Source organism: Oncorhynchus kisutch, linkage group LG14 (genome assembly GCF_002021735.2).
Source record: "Oncorhynchus kisutch isolate 150728-3 linkage group LG14, Okis_V2, whole genome shotgun sequence".
Lineage (NCBI taxonomy): Eukaryota > Metazoa > Chordata > Actinopteri > Salmoniformes > Salmonidae > Oncorhynchus > Oncorhynchus kisutch.
In genome coordinates this window covers 7,297,910-7,322,272 of record NC_034187.2, presented here as the reverse complement: position 1 = coordinate 7,322,272, position 24,363 = coordinate 7,297,910, and the positions used below count along the sequence as shown (strand labels likewise).

Genomic DNA, 24,363 nt, shown 5'->3' with positions numbered 1-24,363 from the left:
GGGAACATTGCCTTCACGTTTCAACCACGATGCAGATTGAGTAGAGCCCTGAATTCGATCTCATGTTGTTGTTAAGGTGATGTGGGACATGAATCGATGGCGAAAATATGTATCTGCTCTTTGTGCTTGTGTTCTGGGGAATGAAAAGGCGCGGTATATTCAAGGAAAGCATTTACTTAGAAAAGTAATTTAATCTTCGAAGCGCTTTCTCCTATAGTGTGAATGTGTGTACAGCATTACAGAGGGAAGCTGTTTGATGATAACACACACTCTCCTCTTCCTCCACTCTCTCCTCTTCCTCCACGCTCTCCTCTTCCTCCACCCTCCACTCTCTCCTCTTCCTCCAAACTCCTCTTCCTCCACGCTCTCCTCTTCCTCCACTCTCCTCTTCCTCCACGCTCTCCTCTTCCTCCACCCTCTCCTCTTCCTCCACTCTCTCCTCTTCCTCCACCCTCTCCTCTTCCTCCACGCTCTCCTCTTCCTCCACTCTCCTCTTCCTCCACTCTCTCCTCTTCCTCCACACTCTCCTCTTCCTCCACGCTCTCCTCTTCCTCCGCTCTCCTCTTCCTCCACGCTCTCCTCTTCCTCCACGCTCTCCTCTTCCTTCACTCTCTCCTCTTCCTCCACTCTCCTCTTCCTCCACGCTCTCCTCTTCCTCCAAACTCCTCTTCCTCCACGCTCTCCTCTTCCTCCACACTCTCCTCTTCCTCCACACTCTCCTCTTCCTCCACACTCTCCTCTTCCTCCACGCTCTCCTCTTCCTCCACTCTCCTCCACTCTCTCCTCTTCCTCCACTCTCCTCCACTCTCTCCTCTTCCTCCACTCTCTCCTCTTCCTCCACACTCTCCTCCACTCTCGCAGTTCTTGACACAAACCGTTGCGCCTGGCACCTACTACCATACCCCGTTTAAAAGGCACTTGAATCTTATATGTCTTGTCCCTTGTCACCTTCTGAATGACACACAGACACAATCCATGTCTCAATTGTCTCAAGGCTTAAAAATCCTTCTTTACCCCTATTCGTACGGGACTAGTGTTACTATAGAAATTCAGGTGTCATTATTACCCCAGCTTGTCTGTTTTTTTCCAGTGGATGATTCCGATGGGATGAGTTTTTACCAAACTGCCCCTGTAATAATTTTTGTCCCCCCCCCGATTGACCGTTACGACGGAAGCCTGGAGGGTCTTCTAGGTCATGAAGATATTTTAAATGTCTAGAGATTGCCTAATTTTGGGCTAATGGCCTTCAGTTCAGAGAAAGACTAAATAATAATAATGATAATGATAATACATATTAATAAGAACCATGAACTGTAAACTACGCAGACATTTAGTTACCAGACGGATTTGGCAAATGATCAATTCATTGGCACAATATCGTCCACTTCATCTATTGAAAGAGAAGTGTGGCACTAGAAAAGTTGCTATTTAACAAAACAAATCATTCATCTGTAGGGTACCTGTATAGCACTTTGTTTTAAGCTTCAACTTGTTCTGGTGTTCTTACCCAAACTGGGTGCAGCACCTGTTAAACTTTGTACTATTGTGAGACAGAGCTGGTTGATCCCTAGACATTTAAAATATCTTCACGACCTAGAAGAGCCTACAGGCTTCCGTCTCACCTCTGGCACAAACTCCAGTAGTGTTGGCCAATCGGGGGGGGAAACAAAAATAATTACAGGGGCAGTTTGGTAAAAACTAATCCCGTCTGAATCGTCCACTGGAAGAAAACAGACAAGCCGGGGTAATAATGACATAATCGACATTCTATAGTAACACTAGTCAAATCAAATTCAAATCAAATGTATTTATATAGCCCTTCGTACATCAGCTGATATCTCAAAGTGCTGTACAGAAACCCAGACTAAAACCCCCAAAGCAATGCAGATGTAGAATAGGGCCTAAGTGATGGAAAGAGCAGGTGTCCTTTATATTTTGTACACTCAACAATATAGGTCAGTCGCACTTTCTCACGAACTGTCTCAAAAAAGGGCCGTTTTGAGACATCATGCTGGAGGTGTCGTGGCTGTTGATACACTTGTGCAGCGTGTGCGTCTTTAGAAGAGAAAAATGTTTCACCTAAAAAAAATTTAAAAGGGCATCGTACAGTTGTAGAAATAATTCTGAATTAACAGATGATTCCAACAGTTCACTACAAAGGAATATGTTGTCCTGGTAACTGATCACAGCTTGGGTGTCATGGCAACCCCGGTGTTGTTGTGAGTGTCTTTCAGCCAGGAGATCAGAATGGTGTTCAGCTCAGACGGCCTAAAAAGAACACACACACACACACACACACACGTCATGCCAAATACAGTATGTTAGCCAATATACACAACTCTTTCAACCAGTACACTTTACACAGTTTATACCACACAAAACAACACACCAACTTAGACTGCAGAGCAGAAGTGAAGCTATGACCTTTAACCTCTACCTGACCCGTCTCCCTCAGCAAGGCTTTAGATCAGAGGTTATTCTGGGGACTAACAGGAACTGACTGCAGAGTTCACACAGTCAGCCTCCCCTCCATTGGTCTGTGCAAGGACACACACACACACACACACACAGACACACACACACACACTGGGACCGACCTTTCCATCTGGGTCCAGTGTCCACATTCTTCGATGTGTCCTCTTGTTAAGTTCGGGATCTGACACACAGAGATGTCACAGTCACACGTGGAATCTACATGTATACATGTGTGTATAAATATGTGTGTGTGTGTGTGTGTGTGTGTGTGTGGTCTCACCATGTTTTCCATTCCCTTGGAGAAGACAGGCAGCAGGACAGGATCTTTACCAGCTGTCACCATGAGAGCTGGCATCAAGAGCTACACAAACACAGGAAACCACCATCATTCCTCAACATATACTGTAACTGTGTTAAGATATCACACACACACACACACACCCCTACCTTAGCCCTGGGTCGGGAGCATAGCCATTTCCAGTTGCTCACAACATTTCGGTACCAGTTCAACGGCCCTCTGGAAAAACAGAACACTCTGTCACTCTCCTCCTGCTGCTGCCATTGTGTGTGTGTGTGTGTGTGTGTATACCTGAATCCCTTGTCTTTGAACTGAGTGATGTAGAATTGCAGAGCAGTCTCACTGAGGATAGAACTCCTGGGTATCTCGTCTGGCAGTCCTACGAACAGACCACCTACACACACACAGTGTAGTCTGCAGTATGAAGATTTATTGACAGCAATGTACTATGTTGCACAAGTTTTACAACACAGTATTGTCCATCCAGTCAGTTGGTTAGTTAGTTGAATACCATAGGTCAAGCCTTCAGCCCCAAGCCTCCAATCAGAACGTTGGTTTGTCTTCTAGACTCACCTCTGGCACAAACTCCAGCAGTGTTGATCTCAGGAACATTATCCTGGAGAACAACACAACAGAGATCATTCACAAGAGAGAGATCATTCACGAGAGAGAGAGAGATCATTCACGAGAGAGAGAGAGTGTGTGTGTGTGTGTGTGACCTTATCTCCACTGCCATGGAAGAAGATCTTGAAGGTCCTTGCCAGGTCTTTCTCCATCTCAGTCTCAGCTACACCCTGTAGAGGAGTTTCATAAAGACAGGTCTCTGTTACACCCTGTAGAGGAGGTATATAAGGACAGGTCTCTGTTACACCCTGTAGAGGAGTTTCATAAGGACAGGTCTCTGTTACACCCTGTAGAGGAGGTATATAAGGACAGGTCTCTGTTACATCCTGTAGAGGAGGTATATAAGGACAGGTCTCTGTTACACCCTGTAGAGGAGTTTCATAAGGACAGGTCTCTGGTACACCCTGTAGAGGAGTTTCATAAGGACAGGTCTCTGTTACACCCTGTAGAGGAGGTATATAAGGACAGGTCTCTGTTACACCCTGTAGAGGAGTTTCATAAGGACAGGTCTCTGGTACACCCTGTAGAGGAGTTTCATAAGGACAGGTCTCTGTTACACCCTGTAGAGGAGATACTGCCCTGCTATACTATAGCCATCAGCATTCAGCCATTGACGAAATCCTTCCGTTAAAAGCAATGAAAGCTCCTATGCACTCGTGTTGAGTCATGTCCAATGGCAGCGTCCAATGGCAGCGTCCAATGGCAGCATCCAAGCTCAAGAATCACAGAGGTTCAATTCTAGTTGGCTGTGTGTCGCATGTTCTATCTTGTGAATTGAAATAATGAGAAATAAAAGTTGATTTTGGTTGCATATGGCTTCCACTAGACACACCACTGATTATTGTACTAAGATGTATAAAGTCAAGAAGCTACTAGCTAGCACAAACTCTCGCTAGCTAGCTACATTGACTATGTTCACAATGTAAACTAAAGCAACTTGAGTAATTAGAGGATCATTTAGCACTAGCAACAATTAATTGAGTAGTTGCGGAAAAACTGGAAACAACACCCAACTATCTTTCAGTCTCAGGTCAAAATGAGACGTTCTTCCATGTTTCTCAAACGTCAAATTTCGAAGTTGTTCAATCATCACGTTTTTAAGTGTTTAAAGATAGACATGAACTCCAAATTGTTAAGGTTAGTCATCATCTCTAAATGGTTAAGGTAAGGTTAATCATTATCTCTAAATGGTTAAGGTAAGTTAATGTTTGGGACCTTTTGAGTCAGTCAGATGCTTACACCCATCCACCATCCCCTCCTACAACTGAAATCTATTTAAAGGTAACAGCAGACCTCTAGTGGTGGGTTTCCACGTCATCTCCCGACATCCTCAGACATGGATGGAAGTCGAACACTGACTTGTATCACGAGTGACCTGATCACGAGTGACCGAGTTGTACTGAGGCATAATGGATGAATATGGTACCGTACAGTAGGGAGACAAGAGTAAAGTTCCTCTCCCCTCCTCCGTTCTACACACACACTTACGGGGTCCTGGAAGTAGAGCTGGTAGTCAAAGATTGGCACAGTCTTCAGGAAGTTCATAGGATCCTTGGAGGGGTCCACGGGGAACAGAGGGGTGTTCAGAGAAGCAACCGCTCTACAAACACACACACACACACACACACACCAGGTATTGGTTGAATTTTTTACCGTCTCAGGGAGTGTGTGTGTGTGTTAAGGTTTCCACATACTTAACGTGCGTAGATCTACCTACACGCATGTGTGCTCTTGGGTGGAGTCAGATGTTGGGGGGGGGGGGGGGGGGGGGTAACATAATAGCCTTGCCGGTCCATGTGTTCCTAAACCCCCCAATAGCAACATACACAAGGGGGCGATAGCAGAGATTTTCTTGATGTAATTTTTTAACTTATTTTTATTATCCCCATTAGCTAACGCTAGCTAATCTTCCTGATGTCGTCCCACTTTTTATTTATTAGACCTTTATTTAACCAGGCAAGAAGGTTAAGAACAAATTCTTATTTTCAATGATGGCCTAGGAACAGTGGGTTGACTGCCTTGTTCAGGGGCAGAACGACAGATTTGTACCTTGTCAGCTCAGGGATTTGATCTAGCAACCTTTACGGTTACTAGTCCAACGCTCTAACCACTAGGCTACCCTGCCGGCCCCACTTGTGGTAAAACCAAATACGAATCACGTCAAAAACATCACCACTGTTAGCTAATTTCAATGAAAACCAACTGAATATTGAATAATAGCTACAAGTTTAAGTTTGCTTTGCATTACTTGGTTTGGTGCCTGTCTGTTGTCTGTAGGCTATTCCGCTAGCAGCCTGCTAGCTAGCAGGCTAAAAACAGCAAGCAAACTAGCCTTTTAGTTTCCCACATCTCCCCCATGTGAAATAATCCCCTCTTCCACTCCTCCCTCCTCTTCGCAACAAAGCATCCTCGACTTTGGCGATGTCATTTACAAAATAGCCTCCAATACCCTACTCAACAAATTGGATGCAGTCTATCACAGTGCAATCCGTTTTATCACCAAAGCCCCATATACTACCCACCATTGCGACCTGTACGCTCTCGTTGGCTGGCCCTCGCTTCATACTCGTCGCCAAACCCACTGGCTCCATGTCATCTACAAGACCCTGCTAGGTAAAGTCCCCCCTTATCTCAGCTCGCTGGTCACCATAGCATCTCCCACCTGTAGCACACGCTCCAGCAGGTATATCTCTCTAGTCACCCCCAAAACCAATTCTTTCTTTGGCCGCCTCTCCTTCCAGTTCTCTGCTGCCAATGACTGGAACGAACTACAAAAATCTCTGAAACTGGAAACACTTATCTCCCTCACTAGCTTTAAGCACCAACTGTCAGAGCAGCTCACAGATTACTGCACCTGTACATAGCCCACCTATAATTTAGCCCAAACAACTACCTCTTTCCCAACTGTATTTCATTTTTATTTATTTATTTATTTTGCTCCTTTGCACCCCATTATTTTTTTATTTCTACTTTGCACATTCTTCCATTGCAAAACTACCATTCCAGTATTTTACTTGCTATATTGTATTTACTTTGCCATCTTGGCCTTTTTTGCCTTTACCTCCCTTCTCACCTCATTTGCTCACATTGTATATAGACTTGTTTATACTGCATTATTGACTGTATGTTTGTTTTTACTCCATGTGTAACTCTGTGTCGTTTTATCTGTCGAACTGCTTTGCTTTATCTTGGCCAGGTCGCAATTGTAAATGAGAACTTGTTCTCAACTTGCCTACCTGGTTAAATAAAGGTGAAATAAATAAATAAATAAAAAACTTCGTTTGGTGCCTGTCTGTTGTCTGTAGGCTATTCCGCTAGCAGCCTGCTAGCTAGCAGGCTAAAAACAGCAAGCAAACTAGCCTTTTAGTTTCCCACATCTCCCCCATGTGAAATAATCCCATTTATAAATGTAAGAATATGCCCTGGTAAATATTGTTATACTTGCTAGTGTAACAAACAACATTATCGCAGTTGCTGCTTGAATGTATTAGTCTCCCAATGTCAGCAAAAAATAGAATTAAATATTATTTTGCTCACAGAGAAATCACATGGCTTGAGGCTGTTTTTGGGTAGTTAATAATACACAAAATACCTTCGTTTAGAAGTTCCATTTTCAACCAAAGTGAGTTTGGTGATAAAAAAAAAAGCAGGACTACGTCCATTTTATGCCGTAAAACGACATTCACATAACCGTTTGCGTAAGGTGTGTAGACCCCTTTAGTCTACCTGACTCTCTCTGGATGACACCGGGCCATGTTCCAGACCACAGCTCCACCCCAATCATGACCAACCAGAGTCACCTGGGGAATACCCTGAGAGCGAGAGAGACAGAGCGAGAGAGACAAAGCGAGAGAGACAAAGCGAGCGAGAGAGACAGAGCGAGAGAGAGAGAGACAGAGCGAGAGAGACAGAGCGAGAGAGAGAGAGACAGAGCGAGCGAGAGAGAGAGAGACAGAGCGAGCGAGAGAGAGAGAGACAGAGAGACAGAGCGAGAGAGAGAGACAGAGCGAGAGAGAGAGAGACAGAGCGAGAGAGACAGAGCGAGAGAGAGAGAGACAGAGCGAGAGAGACAGAGCGAGAGAGAGAGAGACAGAGCGAGAGAGAGAGAGACAGAGCGAGAGAGAGAGACAGAGCGAGAGAGAGAGACAGAGCGAGAGAGACAGAGCGAGAGAGAGAGAGAGCGAGACAGAGCGAGACAGAGCGAGAGAGAGCGAGAGAGACAGAGCGAGAGAGAGAGAGAGAGAGACAGAGCGAGAGAGAGCGAGAGAGAGAGACAGAGCGAGAGAGAGAGAGACAGAGCGAGAGAGACAGAGCGAGAGAGAGAGAGAGACAGAGCGAGAGAGAGAGAGACAGAGCGAGAGAGAGAGACAGAGCGAGAGAGAGAGACAGAGCGAGAGAGACAGAGCGAGAGAGAGAGAGAGCGAGACAGAGCGAGAGAGAGCGAGAGAGACAGAGCGAGAGAGAGAGAGAGAGAGACAGAGCGAGAGAGAGCGAGAGAGAGAGACAGAGCGAGAGAGAGAGAGAGACAGAGCGAGAGAGACAGAGCGAGAGAGAGAGAGAGACAGAGCGAGAGAGAGAGAGAGAGAGCGAGAGAGAGAGAGACAGAGCGAGAGACAGAGCGAGAGAGACAGAGCGAGAGACAGAGCGAGAGAGACAGAGCGAGAGAGACAGAGCGAGAGAGACAGAGCGAGAGAGACAGAGCGAGAGAGACAGAGCGAGAGACAGAGCGAGAGACAGAGCGAGAGACAGAGAGAGACAGAGCGAGAGACAGAGCGAGAGAGAGAGACAGAGCGAGAGAGAGAGACAGAGCGAGAGAGAGAGACAGAGCGAGAGAGAGAGACAGAGCGAGAGAGAGAGACAGAGCGAGAGAGAGAGACAGAGAGAGAGAGAGACAGAGCGAGAGAGAGACAGAGCGAGAGAGAGACAGAGCGAGAGAGAGGGCATTAAAGGAAGCGTTGAACTCTTCCTGTAGCACCACACCACCCATGTGGCGACTAATACTTCACCCTGATAGTTTAACATACAGGGCTGATTATTGGGAGTGGACTCACCATTTTATCCATGAAAGTCACAAGATCCTACAACAGAGATAAGAACATACAGAAAACCATTACAATCATGTCAAGGATAGACAGAGGATGTTTTGTTCGTATGTCCTTTACCTGGCAGATCTGTTCCTGTGAGTACTCCTCTATGTCTAGAGAGAGAACGTGTGGGAGAGGAAAGAGGAAGCGAGATTGTTATTGAACTTGGATAAATCAATCTTGATCTGTAATAATGATGGTGTTCCTATTGTGTTTGACACTACAGTCCCCCAACAGCAGGGAGACGGAGAGACCAGGCTTTAAACTGTTCAACTAACAGCAGAGAGATGGAGAAACCAGGCTTTAAACTGTTCAACTAACAGCAGGGAGATGGAGAAACCAGGCTTTAAACTGTTCAACTAACAGCAGGGAGACGGAGAGACCAGGCTTTAAACTGTTCAACTAACAGCAGAGAGATGGAGAAACCAGGCTTTAAACTGTTCAACTAACAGCAGGGAGATGGAGAAACCAGGCTTTAAACTGTTCAACTAACAGCAGGGAGATGGAGAAACCAGGCTTTAAACTGTTCAACTAACAGCAGAGAGATGGAGAAACCAGGCTTTAAACTGTTCAACTAACAGCAGGGAGATGGAGAAACCAGGCTTTAAACTGTTCAACTAACAGCAGGGAGATGGAGAAACCAGGCTTTAAACTGTTCAACTAACAGCAGGGAGACCAGGCTTTAAACTGTTCAACTAACAGCAGACTAAACTTAAAACTGTAAAACTATGTAACGAGACATTGTCAGTAAACCCTGTACATGTCTACATTCACATAACTGTACTTCTCTAGCGTGAGAAAGCAAAGATAGAAGGTATAAATAAGGAAGGAAGGTGCCACACAGCACTTCTCATAAAGATGGTTATGTGAATGTTGTGGTCACTCCAGCCCCTACTCCAGCCAGGTCACTCCAGCCAGGTCACTCCAGCCCCTACTCCAGCCAGGTCACTCCAGCCCCTACTCCAGCCAGGTCACTCCAGCCCCTACTCCAGCCAGGTCACTCCAGCCAGGTCACTCCAGACCCTACTCCAGCCAGGTCACTCCAGCCAGGTCACTCCAGACCGGTCACTCCAGCCAGGTCACTCCAGACCGGTCACTCCAGCCAGGTCACTCCAGCCAGGTCACTCCAGACCGGTCACTCCAGCCAGGTCACTCCAGACCCTACTCCAGCCAGGTCACTCCAGCCAGGTCACTCCAGACCCTACTCCAGCCAGGTCACTCCAGACCCTACTCCAGCCAGGTCACTCCAGACCCTACTCCAGCCAGGTCACTCCAGACACTACTCCAGCCAGGTCACTCCAGACACTACTCCAGCCAGGTCACTCCAGACCGGTCACTCCAGACCGGTCACTCCAGCCAGGTCACTCCAGACCGGTCACTCCAGACCGGTCACTCCAGCCAGGTCACTCCAGCCAGGTCACTCCAGGCAGGTCACTCCAGGCAGGTCACTCCAAACTCTACTCCAGGCAGGTCACTCCAGACCCTACTCCAGCCAGGTCACTCCAGACCCTACTCCAGCCAGGTCACTCCAGACCCTACTCCAGCCAGGTCACTCCAGACCCTACTCCAGCCAGGTCACTCCAGACCCTACTCCAGCCAGGTCACTCCAGACCCTACTCCATCCAGGTCACTCCAGACCCTACTCCATCCAGGTCACTCCAGACCCTACTCCAGCCAGGTCACTCCAGACCCTACTCCAGCCAGGTCACTCCAAACTCTACTCCAGCCAGGTCACTTCAGACCCTACTCCAGACCGGTCACTCCAGCCAGGTCACTCCAGACCGGTCACTCCAGCCAGGTCACTCCAGACCCTACTCCAGCCAGGTCACTCCAGACCGGTCACTCCAGCCAGGTCACTCCAAACTCTACTCCAGCCAGGTCACTCCAAACTCTACTCCAGCCAGGTCACTCCAGCCAGGTCACTCCAGACCCTACTCCAGCCAGGTCACTCCAGACAGGTCACTCCAGCCAGGTCACTCCAAACTCTACTCCAGCCAGGTCACTCCAGCCAGGTCACTCCAGCCAGGTCACTCCAGATCCAAGGTTATATGTGTTGTTCATCCAGGTCCCCAGTACGTCAGGAGATGACTCTAAAACCGGCCACTAGTGGCAACGGTGAGTGCTATTACCATCAAGTAAGGTGTTGTGGACGGCGGATGGGCGTAAAGCTGCAAGCTCCGGCTCCGAGGGTCCCGTGTTCAATCCCAGTGCCAGGCACTCATTATATATTGTTTAGATTCAACCCTATCCCTTACCTTAACCCTTAGGAATTACTGCCCAAATGTAACCGCCATAATTCAATTCACTATAGACATATAGACAATGTTCACACACACACTAACCTGGTGGAGCTGTAGACTCTCCATAGCCCTTCATGTCCAGAGATAAGACTCTGAACCCTGCATCAGCTAGAGCTGGAATCTGAGACAGAGAGAGAGGTGTGTGAGTGAGTAGTAGTAGTATATGTGTGTGTGTGTGTGTGTGTGTGTGTGTGTGTGTGTGTGTGTGTGTGTGTGTGTGTGTGTGTGTGTGTGTGTGTGTGTGTACCTGGTATCTCCATGAGTACCAACTCTCAGGGAAGCCATGACACAGCATGACTGGAGGCCCCGTTCCCATCTCCACATAGTGCAGCTTTACACTGGGCTAGAGAGAGAGAGACAGAGAGAGAGAGACAGAGAGACAGAGAGAGACAGAGAGACAGAGCGAGAGAGAGACAGAGAGAGAGAGAGGTGAGTTAGATCTTCAATAAAGTAATACCATTGTGTAATCACGTATACACTTTCTGCTACATACAGCATTGTGTTGTTACCTTGATGGTGATATATCCATGAGACACCTCCTCTGGGTTGCAAGAGGCTGGGTAGCTTTCTCCTGTTACGACCTGGAACACACACACACACACACACACACACCTCCTCCATAACAAAACCAACATTGAATAATAGGCTACTCGATTGATTCCCAGAGGAAATGTAAATTATAGACATAAACAGAGATATTATCTCTCTGCTAATCAGCCCTCAGAACGGAGATTCCTGAAATCACCATAACATTTGAAATACACAACTTTTTTTTAAAAGGGTTTGGAATCCTGCAGCTGGCTAATGTATCAGGGAAGTCAGTGATGACACATTTACTTTAAGTCTGAAAAAATAACCATCACATTCTCATAGACATTGTGACGGACAAGAAAAGTTGCATATCATTGTGTGTGTGTTACCTGTACGCCAGTGAAGGTCTCTACTTGTTTCAGAGCTTCCGGCAGGTCCTTCACCAGTACAGCGGTCATCCCTACTGCCTCTGCTGCTCCCACCCCCTCCTCGTCATCACCCAACCACAGAGCCTGAAAAACAGACTGACAGGTCAGCTGTCCACTCACAACACCTGGAACACAGATGAGAGACCAGGGCCGGCTCCAGGCATAAGCGACATAAGCGGCATTTCATAGGGTGCCAGGCCACTAGGGGGCCCCTGAAATCCACCTCCAAAAAATGAGTTGTTTTTGGTTTTAGAATTGAGAGTTAGAAGTTCGAAATTTGGTTGTGCATCAGCTATTTTTTTATCCTGTTGTGTCAGTCACTGACAGTAACTCAATTAGCCATGTCAGCTAACAGGTTTTAGATTAGCAAGTTAGCCAATCTAAAGACTTTTGTTAATCATGGCCAAATACCGACAGAGCATGTGCCCTGACCTCCAGGGGGCGCCCATTGATTTTGTTCATCACCCTCACTCAGATATCATTAAAATGACATATGGGTGGCTTTATGTGCTTGTGGGAAACTGGGAATTCATAAGTCCGACATGATTGTGTTCACGTGCTTTTGAAGTCAGAACAATTATTCAACCAATACGATTTTAGCTAGCTTGATTTTTATTTAACAAGGCAAGTCATTTTAGAACAAATTGTTATTTACAATGATGGCCTACTCCGGCCAAACCTGGACGATTGTGCACCACCTTTTGGGACTACCTATCACAGCCGGATGTGATGCAGCCTGGATTCGAACCAAGGACTGTAGTAACGCATTTTGCACTGAGATGCAGTTCCTTAGACCGCTGCGCCACTCAGGATCCCAAAGCTGGCTACTATTACTAAACTGTCTACTATTGCTAACTTGCTTAACATAAAGGCACATTCTCCATATTGATACAATTATAATTGTCAATCTTTTGGATGAAAAGGTTCAAGGTCGTGGTGAAACGTTACCCAGAATTCAGAGTTGTAACAACAATGGAGATTAGGAGCTGCCAATAACTCTGACAGCACGAGAACGCGGCATCGGTCTCTGCAAAATGTGTAGAATCGCAGGTAATGTGTTAGTTATAATGAGAGAAGGAAGTATGAGAACTATCGCCAATGTCTGACCACACTGTAAATGGCCCTGCCTCCATCAACCCACCTCTGACTGGGCTTTAGCCAAGGTCCTCTACCTCGCCAACACAGGTGGCCACCCGCTTGACAATGTACAAACACACAGGTGACCACCCGCTTGACAACGTACAAACACACAGGTGGCCACCCGCTTGACAACGTACAAACACACAGGTGGCCACCCGCTTGACAACGTACAAACACAGGTGACCACCCGCTTGACAACGTACAAACACAGGTGGCCACCCGCTTGACAACATACAAACACACAGGTGACCACCCGCTTGACAACGTACGAACACACAGGTGACCACCCGCTTGACAACGTACAAACACACAGGTGACCACCCGCTTGACAACGTACAAACACACAGGTGACCACCCGCTTGACAACGTACAAACACAGGTGACCACCCGCTTGACAACGTACAAACAGGTGACCACCCGCTTGACAACGTACAAACACAGGTGACCACCCGCTTGACAACGTACAAACACTGGTGACCACCCGCTTGACAACATACAAACACAGGTGACCACCTGCTTGACAACATACAAACACAGGTGACCACCCGCTTGACAACGTACAAACACAGGTGACCACCCGCTTGACAATGTACAAACACAGGTGACCACCCGCTTGACAACGTACAAACCCACGTGACCATCCGCTTGACAACATACAAACACAGGTGACCACCCGCTTGACAACGTACAAACCCACGTGACCATCAGCTTGACAATGTACAAACACACAGGTGACCACCCGCTTGACAACGTACAAACCAGTTGAGCTATATAAAAGGATTTGAATTCGATAGCACCATTGGCAACATTTCAAGTTATCTGTGGAGTGAGCTTACAACACATTCTGAACTCTGTTACACAGATAACTTCCTGTTGTTAATGACACAATAGCTGAGAGCAACTCTACACAGGGAGGTCAGATAAGGATTTCTCGTGGCATGTGTAAACATTGTAAACTGATATGTATAAGCGGAGGTTTTAGGAATGTAACAACTTCTTCAAGGGAGGTAGAAGCTGTGACTCCCAAGACATTTTTTTAAATGTTATGTTACCTTTATTTAACCAGGTAGGCAAGTTGAGAACAAGTTCTCATTTACAACTGCGACCTGGCCAAGATAAAGCAAAGCAGTTCGACACATACAACGACACAGAGTTACACATGGAAAGAACAAAACATACAGTCAATAATACAGTATAAACAAGTCTATATACAATGTGAGCAAATGAGGTGAGAAGGGAGGTAAAGGCAAAAAAAGGCCATGGTGGCAAAGTAAATACAATATAGCAAGTAAAACACTGGAATGGTAGATTTGCAGTGGAAGAATGTGCAAAGTAGAGATAGAAATAATGGGGTGCAAAGGAGCAAAATAAATAAATAATTACAGTAGGGGAGAGGTAGTTGTTTGGGCTAAATTATAGATGGGCTATGTACAGGTGCAGTAATTTGTGAGTTGCTCTGACAGTTGGTGCTTAAAGCTAGTGAGGGAGATAAGTGTTTCCAGTTTCAGAGATTTCTGTAGTTTGAGTTTGAGTTTATTTTTACAGGGACAGTGCACATTAATCAACATTTCAGTAAAAGTGCCGGTTTTAGCCAACCGGCTAATTTTCAACCGCAGTCCCTGGGCAGGTTATTAAAAACAATTACAATATAGACAATAGCAACATAGAACAAGCAAGACATAGCAACATATGACAAGCAAGACATAGCATACAGACAGAGCAACATAGGACAAGCAAGACGTAGCATACAGACAGAGCAGCATAAAACAAAAAGCAGCAAGACAAAATTCATAAAAGCAACAAAGTGTTTCCACACCTCGCAAGCTATAGACAACAGACAACATGGAGAGTGGCAACACACAGCTAGGGACCATGTTCACAAATCTGATTGACCTTTAGCCATGTCTTCAAGCATTTTGTGAAAGTGTGATATGTGGTGCAGTTATGTGTGTCTGATGGCAGTGTATTCCAGACATGGGAAGCTCTCACAGAGAATGCAGATTTACTAAAGGTGCTTTTCCTTAGGGGAACTATACAGTCACCTCTCATGGCAGACCTTGTGGATCTGCTGCCATATGTCTGGGTTTTCTGTTTAACAAAAATATTGAGTGGAGGGGGAGCCAGGCCATTGAGGATCTTGAATACAAGACATGCGTCGGTGTATTGCACAAGATTTTCCCAACTCAAGAGCTCATGCTTTCTAAGGATGTGACAATGATGATGGCTATTGGGCTTCCTATCAAGCACTTTGAGAGCCTGTTTGTAGACAGACTGAATAGGTTTTAGGCCCAGCAAGCCCAGCAAGCTTGGGCCCAACTAGTCAAGCAGTATGTTAAGTGGGGGAGTATCATAGATTTGAAGTACAGTTTTGCTACCTCTGTAGTCAAACAATTTCGTATAAATCGGAAATTAGCTAGGTTGAATTTGGTTATTTGAATTACCTTTTTCACATGCTTTTTAAAAGAGAGGTTGGAATCAAGTATGATGCCAAGGTACTTAAAATAGTTCGTTCCAGTCATTGGCAGCAGAGAACTGGAAGGAGAGGCAGCCAAAGAAAGAATTGGTTTTGGGGGTGACCAGAGAGATAAACCTGCTGGAGCACGTGCTACGAGTGGATGCTGCTATGGTGACCAGCGAAGTGAGATAAGGGGGGACTTTACCTAGTAGGGTCTTGTAGATGACCTGGAGCCAGTGGGTTTGGCGACGAGTATGAAGCGAGGGCCAGCCAACGAGCGTACAGGTCGCAGTGGTTGGTAGTATATGGGGCTTTGGTGACAAAACGGATGGCACTGTGATAGACTGCATCCAATTTATTGAGTAGGGTATTGGAGGCTATTTTGTAAATTACATCGCAAAAGTCGAGGATGCTTTGTTGCGAAATAGGAAGCCAATTCTAGATTTAATTCTGGATTGGAGATGTTTGATGTGAGTCTGGAAGGAGAGTTTACAGTCTAACCAGACACCTAGGTATTTGTAGTTGTCGACATATTCTAAGTCAGAACCGTCTAGAGTAGTGATGCCAGTCGGGCGGGCAGGTGTGGGCAGCGATCGGTTGAATAGCATGCATTTAGTTTTACTTGTATTTAAGAACAATTGGAAGTCACAACAAGGAGAGTTGTATGGCATTGAAGCTCGTCTGGAGGGTTGTTAACACAGTGTCCAAAGAAGGGCCAGAAGTATACAGAATGGTGTCGTCTGCGTAGAGGTGGATCAGAGACTCACCAGCAGCAAGAGCGACATCATTGATGTATACAGAGAAGAGAGTCGGTCCAAGAATTGAACCCGGTGGCACCCCCATAGAGACTGCCAGAGGCCCGGACAACAGACCCTCTGATTTGACACACTGAACTCTATCAGAGAAGTAGTTGGTGAACCATGCGAGGCAATCATTTGAGAAACCAAGGCTATCGAGTCTGCCGATGAGGATGTGGTGATTGACAGAGTGGAAAGCCTTGGCCAGGTCAATGAATACGGCTGCACAGTATTGTTTCTTATCAATGGCGGTTAAGATATCGTTTAGGACCTTGAGCGTGGCTGGCTGATATCAGGATGTCGTTGCAAATAGGATCAAATGTTATTGATGCCATTTTAATTTGACTCTTAATAAAAGTTATCATATGTGCTGAGATCACCAGAACAGCCTTTACAGACATACAGGTCACCTTTACCTCTCTGGGAGAACTGCTGTTAGTTGAAAACAAAGGAGAGCCACACACTCTAGGAGCTCAGATGCAAAAATGTAATGTCCAACGTTTCGACAGCCAAGCTGTCTTCATCAGGGTATAATCACAAACATTGCGGGATGACTTGTTTATATAGCGTCAAAAGACACAGGTGTCTGTAATCATGGCCAAGAGTGGCCTAATATCATTGGTTAATAATCAAATATTAAAATGGCATACAGAGAACAGCATACAAACAACAAATGGATAGCATACGATCATAGATTAATTAGACTACACAAGCTTACAAACCATTACAATGGCAAAGTCACAATAATCACAAGAATGGCTTCAGATCAAAGAACTGCTGTTAGGCCTTGGTGTGTCTGTGTGTGTATGTGCGCAGTGTGTGTGTAAGCACATGCCAGTGTGTGTGTGCGTTGTAGTGTGTGTGTGCGCTGTAGTGTGTGTGTGGGTGTGGTGTGTGTGTGTGCGTAACCGTGCCAGTGTGTGTGTATACCTGTTTCGGAGGCACTCCCAGCTGTGTGAGAGCGGAGGTGAACAGGTCGGTCTCTGGGACCCTGAGGCCTGTACGACAGGACTGTAGCACCACATCAAAATGGCCGCCCAGCAGAGAGAGGAGCCGGCCAGAGCTATCTCCACTCCCACTGTCATCCACCCACTGGTTGGCCAACACACCTGTCAATAACCCTGACAGACAACACAAGGAAGCGGGACATGACATGTGACCTTAGACGGTACAATGTGAACTCTGTGTCAGGTGTGTGTGTGTGTTACCTTGTCTGCGGAGCATAGCTACGGTCTGCAGAATGTGTTTGTTGACGGTGGTTGAGTCTCTGAGTTCCTCCAACAGGCTCTTAACAGAGAACCCAGCGGGAAGACTGACCTTCTGATCTGATGCTGCACTCACACACTCTGCATCAAGCTCTGGGATCATCTACACAGTGGTAGACACACACACACACACAATGACTTGTTGTCACATGTCATGTAAGGTGATGCAAGAATTTCCATGGAAGGCCCATTTCAATCGAAGGAAGAGATTTCAATAGAGGGAACACATTTCAATAGAGGGAACACATTTCAATAGAGGGAACACATTTCAATAGAGGGAACACATTTCAATAGAAGGCCCATTTCCATGGATTATAATATACATAGACTAAACTATTTCTGCTGTGTCATGTTTGTACCAGTTCCAGGGGTCATTGAGGAACCAATGTTTGAGGTGGCATGTAGCCTAGTGGTTAGAGCGTTGGGTCTGTAACTGAAAGATTGCTAGGTCAAATCCCAGAGCTGACAAGATTAACAATCTGTTGTTCTTCTCCTGAACAAGGCAGCTAACCCACTCTTCCTAGGCTGTCATTGTAAATAAGAATTTGTTCTTAACTGACTTGCCTAGTTAAATAAAATCAAGATCTTGAACTTTTAGAGTTAACAGCTTGGCAACGGAGTTCTGGCCATGTTGGTCGTTTGAATGTGATGTTATTCAAATCAAATTTATTTGTCACATACACATGGTTAGCAGATGTTAATGCGAGTGTAGCGAAATGCTTGTGCTTCTAGTTCCGACAATGCAGTAATAACGAACAAGTAATCTAACTAACAATTCCCAAAAAAACTACTGTCTTATACACAATGTAAGGGGATAAAGAATATGTACATAAGGATATATGAATGAGTGATGGTACAGAGCAGCATAGGCAAGATACAGTAGATGATATCGAGTACAGTATATACATATGAGATGAGTATGTAAACCAAGTGGCATAGTTAAAGTGGCTAGTGATACATGTATTACATAAGGATGCAGTCGATGATATAGAGTACAGTATCTACGTATGCATATGAGATGAATAATGTAGGGTAAGTAACATTATATAAGGTAGCATTGTTTAAAGTGGCTAGTGATATATTTACATCATTTCCCATCAATTCCCATGATTAAAGTGGCTGGAGTAGAGTCAGTGGCATTGACAGTGTGTTGGCAGTAGCCACTCAATGTTAGTGGTGGCTGTTTAACAGTCTGATGGCCTTGAGATGGCCTTGATGGCCTTGAGATATTTGTCTGTGTAGGCTGCCTGTGTAAAAGGAAATGTATGCTTGATCTGTAAATGTGGTTGGATACGTCATATGGATGGTGTGATGCAATTACGGAACCTCCAGAGTCATGCTGAGGCCAAACTGAACTCCATACTGCCTCACCGATCGCCTCAACTTTTGTAACAATGTGGAGGGCTCCTTATAGCTCTGCATTGACATGATTGGTTGATGGTAGGTGAGGGCGGGAGGTTCTGTATCAACACAAACTTACTTCCTGAACAAGGTCCTTGACAACAGCTCTGCGCTGCTCTGGGAAACGCAGGAAGTACGGATGCCCTGACTTCTACAGAGGCCGAATCACCGTAAATGCTGCACGGCCCCTCGGATTGACCATGCAGAGCCTTTAACCTCTCTTGGGTAGGGGGCAGTATTTTCACATCCAGATGAAAAACGTGCCCAAAGTAAACTGCCTGTTACTCAGGCCCAGAAGCTAAGATATGCATATAATTAGTAGATCTGGATAGAAAACACTCTAAAGTTTCTAAAACTGTTACAATTACGTCTGTGGGTATAACAGAACTGATATGACAGGCTAAACCCTGAGGGCAAACCATCCCCCCAAAATATATTTTCAGCCTACCACTGTTTTCAATGGCTGGCACTTTTATTATAAGGCGAAATCCTCCCAGAATGCAGTTCCTAGGGCTTCCACTAGATGTCAACAGTCTTTAGAAAGAGTTTCATCCTGGTTTTTGGAAAAATTAGCCAGAAATTGTAGCTTTTCTAGGTGGCTCCCTGTTTGGCTGTAGTGTTTCCAAGCACGTGGATGAGAGTGCGCTCTTTGGTATTTTTCTCCGAAAAGACAATAACGATTTTACGTCTTCAATTTTATTGTTTATTTACGTATTAGGGTACCTAAGGGTTGATTATAAACGTTGTTTGACTTGTTTGGAGAAGTAACGTTTGGGATTAATTTTGTATGCATTTTGATGGAGGGAAACTGGGTGGATTATTAACTGAAGCACGCTAGCTAAACTGAGTTTTTATGGATATAAAAAAGGACATTATCGAACAAAAGGACCATTTGTGATGTAACTGAGACCTTTTGGAGTGCCAACAGAAGAAGATCAAAGGTAAGGCATTTATTATATCACTATTTCTGCCTGGTTGAAATATGTTTTTCATGCGGGGCGCAGTCCTCAGATAATTGCATGGTGTGCTTTCGCTGTAAAGCCTTTTTGAAATCTGACACAGCGGCTGGATTTTTTTATTTTTTATAAAAAATTTTAACCTTTATTTTACTAGGCAAGTCAGTTAAGAACAAATTCTTATTTTCAATGACGGCCTAGGAACAGTGGATTAACTGCCTGTTCAGGGGCAGAACGAAAGATTTTGTACCTTGTCAGCTCGGGGATTTGAACTTGCAACCTTTCAGTTACTAGTCCAATGCTCTAACCACTAGGCTACCTGCTACCCCTACACTCTAACCACTAGGCTACCCTGCCACCTCTACACTCTAACCACTAGGCTACCCTGCCACCTCTACACTCTAACCACTAGGCTACCCTGCCACCTCTACACTCTAACCACTAGGCTACCTGCCACCTCTACACTCTAACCACTAGGCTACCTGCTACCCCTACACTCTAACCACTAGGCTACCCTGCCACCTCTACACTCTAACCACTAGGCTACCCTGCCACCTCTACACTCTAACCACTAGGCTACCTGCTACCCCTACACTCTAACCACTAGGCTACCCTGCCACCTCTACACTCTAACCTCCAGAGTCATGCTGAGGCCAAACTGATTAACAAGAAGTTAAGCTTTATTTTGACGTATTACACTTGTGATGTTATGAAAGTTAAATATTTATAATTCTGTCGTTTGAATTTCGCGTTCTGCAATTTCACCGGATGTTGGCCAGGTGGGACGCTACCATCAGAAGTTAACTCACCTGAGAGAGTGTGAGTTTGCCCCACTCTGCCGTCCCACCTGCCCATAAGAAGTTAACTCACCTGAGAGAGTGTGAGTTTGCCCCTTTATTTTACTAGGCAAGTCAGTTAAGAACAAATTCTTATTTTCAATGACGGCCTAGGAACAGTGGATTAACTGCCTGTTCAGGGGCAGAACGAAAGATTTTGTACCTTGTCAGCTCGGGGATTTGAACTTGCAACCTTTCAGTTACTAGTCCAATGCTCTAACCACTAGGCTACCTGCTACCCCTACACTCTAACCACTAGGCTACCCTGCCACCTCTACACTCTAACCACTAGGCTACCTGCCACCTCTACACTCTAACCACTAGGCTACCTGCCACCCCTACACTCTAACCACTAGGCTACCCTGCCACCTCTACACTCTAACCACTAGGCTACCCTGCCACCTCTACACTCTAACCACTAGGCTACCCTGCCACCTCTACACTCTAACCACTAGGCTACCCTGCCACCTCTACACTCTAACCACTAGGCTACCTGCCACCTCTACACTCTAACCACTAGGCTACCTGCTACCCCTACACTCTAACCACTAGGCTACCCTGCCACCTCTACACTCTAACCACTAGGCTACCCTGCCACCTCTACACTCTAACCACTAGGCTACCTGCTACCCCTACACTCTAACCACTAGGCTACCCTGCCACCTCTACACTCTAACCTCCAGAGTCATGCTGAGGCCAAACTGATTAACAAGAAGTTAAGCTTTATTTTGACGTATTACACTTGTGATGTTATGAAAGTTAAATATTTATAATTCTGTCGTTTGAATTTCGCGTTCTGCAATTTCACCGGATGTTGGCCAGGTGGGACGCTACCATCAGAAGTTAACTCACCTGAGAGAGTGTGAGTTTGCCCCACTCTGCCGTCCCACCTGCCCATAAGAAGTTAACTCACCTGAGAGAGTGTGAGTTTGCCCCGCTCTGCGCGTTCCATGGCGCTGTGCTTGTCAATCACCACCTTCTTCAGAAAACCACTAAAACAGAACAGAACCATTTAAACATTCAATTACACACCACACGTATTGCATACACCACACTACTGTATTGTGGCTTTGACTTATCAGTGGTTAAGTTGAATATTACATTTTACAATTGAAGGTATCAACGTATACAACGTCTCATACCACACACACAGAATCTGTCTGAGTGTTTAGAGCCATTTCAGATGGATTTCACACAGAATCTTTCTGGGAGTTTAGAGCCATTTCAGATTAATTTCACACAGAATCTGTCTGGGAGTTTAGAGCCATTTCAGATGGATTTCACACACAATCTGTCTGGAAGTTTAGAGCCATTTCAGATGAATTTTTTTATTTATTTTTTATACTCCACATCTCTTCCATTCAGTCCATGTAATAGGAGGCTACTGGTGTCGTAGGGTAGTAGGGGGTAACTACCTCCCTGGAGTAACTGCCCCTCCCCCTGTAATTCACATAAAGACCACAAGATGTCACCAAATTATTTTCCCAACACTTTCCCTGGCTGTCACGGTTCTTGCTGAACAAAAGAGTTCCTCTGTGTCATCACAACTTTTGGAGATATTTTGTGGTAAGTTGATCTCCTTGTTGCATTTTTTTAAAAGTTGTAGATATAGTCTAACAACGAAGATATATACAGCTCTGGAAAAAATTAGGGGACAACTGCAAAATTATCAGTTTCTCTGGTTTTACTATTTATAGGTATGTGTTTGGGTAAAATGAACATTGTTGTTTTATTCTATAAACTACTGACAACATTTCTGACAACATTTCTCCCAAATTCCTAATAAAAATGTTGTCATTTAGAGCATTTATTTACAGAAAATGACAACTGGTCAAAATAACAACAATATGCAGTGTTGTCAGACCTTGAATAATGCAGAGAAAATAAGTTCATATTTATTTTTAAACACTACTAATGTTTTAACTTACGAAGAGATCAAAATCAATATTTGGTGGAATAACCCCGATTTTTAATCACAGCTTTCCTGCGTCTTGGCATGCTCTCCGCCAGTCTTTCACATTGATGTTAGGGGGGGCAGGTTACCCCCTTGTCTCTACCCATTGGGGGGGGGGGACGAGTTGAATCAACACGTCATAAGAAAAAGGTAAATAATGTTATGCCGTTGAATCAACGTGGAAAACTGATTGGATTTCCAAAAAGTAATCAATATTAAGAGTTGTCTTTTCTTCACCCAATTTAGCCTAAATCCAATGACGTGATGTTTGGGGGTTAGGGCGTTGGGCCAGTAACCGAAAGGTTGCTAGATCGAATCCCTATGCTGACAAGGTTAAATGATTTCATTCTGCCCCTGAACAAGGCAGTTAACCCACTGTTCATAGGCCATCATTGAAAATAAGAATGTGTTACTAACGGACTTGCCTGGTGAAATATCAAATGTATTGGTCACATACACATGGTTAGCAAATAGTATTGCGAATGTAGCAATGTATTAATGCGTGTTCTTCTAGGTCCGACAGTGCAGCAATATCTAACAAGTAATATCTAACAAATCTATGGTCAAACTGTAACTTCAGTAACAAAATCACCGTTATGTTGTTGTGTAGCCAAATGTTTATTATTCCGAACATGCGCATAACTAACTGATGTTTCTGTGTCCGTCAGTACGCGCTGAACAATGCATGAGATTCAGTTTGCACTATATCTCACCGCTGAAAAAAGATTTGATTCCTACCTGGGGAGTTTGAGGGTTTCTTCGCATTTGAGGAAAACTTCTGCAGGGCTGGGAGAAACAACGACCCCCCACAGGTTGAACAAAACCGCCTTCTTGGTCGCCATTTCATCGATCTCTCTGTCCGGGGAAGTCTCTACTGAGGACAGGGGAGGTGGGTGACTAAGTGAAACTCTGACCTACTGAAAACAATTTATGTAATAGTGGGCTATCGCTACACAACTCCTCCCCTAAATGAGTCGATGCGTTCTAGGTCGTCATTAATGTACTCGTGCCGCTGCGCACATGATAAACTGCTACTGTAAAAGTGTAAATAAATTGGGTTAAATTCCTGCATAAAATGGGTAATACGCCACCTCCTGTCAGATTGGTGTGTTTACGTTGTATAATGCACTCAGTGGTAAAATTATGGAATTCTGGGTAATCCACAGCAAATCTATGGAGAATTGTTGTGGGAGTGCTGCTAATATTGAGGACTGAACATACTGTGTCCCATGATTGCAGCGTTGGTAATAAACACACTATCCTCCCACTAATCATTTGTGTGCTGACTCACTGACTTGTGGGACAGGAAGAAACGGTCACACTACTGTGTTTGTGGGTCCTGAGATATACATATGATTTCACAACGTCTATACTGTACTCTACACCATCTACTGCATCTTGCCATCTTTATGTAATACATGTATCACTAGCCACTTTAAACTATGACACTTTTATGTTTATATACCCTACATTACTCATCTCATATGTATATACTGTACTCGATACCATCTACTGCATCTTGCCTATTCCACTCTGTACCAGCACTCATTCATATATCTTTATGTACATATTCTTTATCCCTTTACACGTGTGTGTAGAAGGTAGTGTGGTGTAACATCGTCTTACAAATATAACACTTACAAGAACTTGTGAATTCAATAAATAATAATAATAATAATAATAATAATTAATACAAACATATCAGATATCTGTATCTGTTCTTATACACATACAACATATGAGTCCATCCCACATGCAAATGAAGTTCCTTCTCCTCAGTCCATCTGCCACCATTATCTTTCAGTCTAAGTGTCCTGCT

The 24,363-nt window shown here is 45.0% G+C and overlaps 1 protein-coding gene across 1 annotated transcript; it reads right to left on the bottom strand.

The window, feature by feature from the left end:
* Window positions 1–1,901: 1,901 nt before the first annotated feature.
* On the bottom strand, window positions 1,902–23,590 carry LOC109904342 (bifunctional epoxide hydrolase 2-like). Its single transcript, XM_031787738.1, has 19 exons — window positions 23,283–23,590; window positions 21,504–21,582; window positions 17,341–17,500; window positions 17,063–17,253; window positions 11,702–11,824; window positions 11,291–11,362; window positions 11,029–11,124; window positions 10,824–10,902; window positions 8,560–8,594; window positions 8,449–8,475; window positions 7,124–7,209; window positions 4,886–4,997; window positions 3,493–3,567; window positions 3,347–3,389; window positions 3,065–3,167; window positions 2,923–2,992; window positions 2,756–2,836; window positions 2,598–2,656; window positions 1,902–2,268 (listed from the first exon to the last, which is right to left on the bottom strand). Exons 1-19 carry the CDS (start codon window positions 23,384–23,386, stop codon window positions 2,184–2,186), a joined length of 1,680 nt encoding a protein of 559 aa, XP_031643598.1. The 5' UTR covers window positions 23,387–23,590; the 3' UTR covers window positions 1,902–2,183.
* Between the last annotated feature and the right edge of the window lie 773 nt (window positions 23,591–24,363).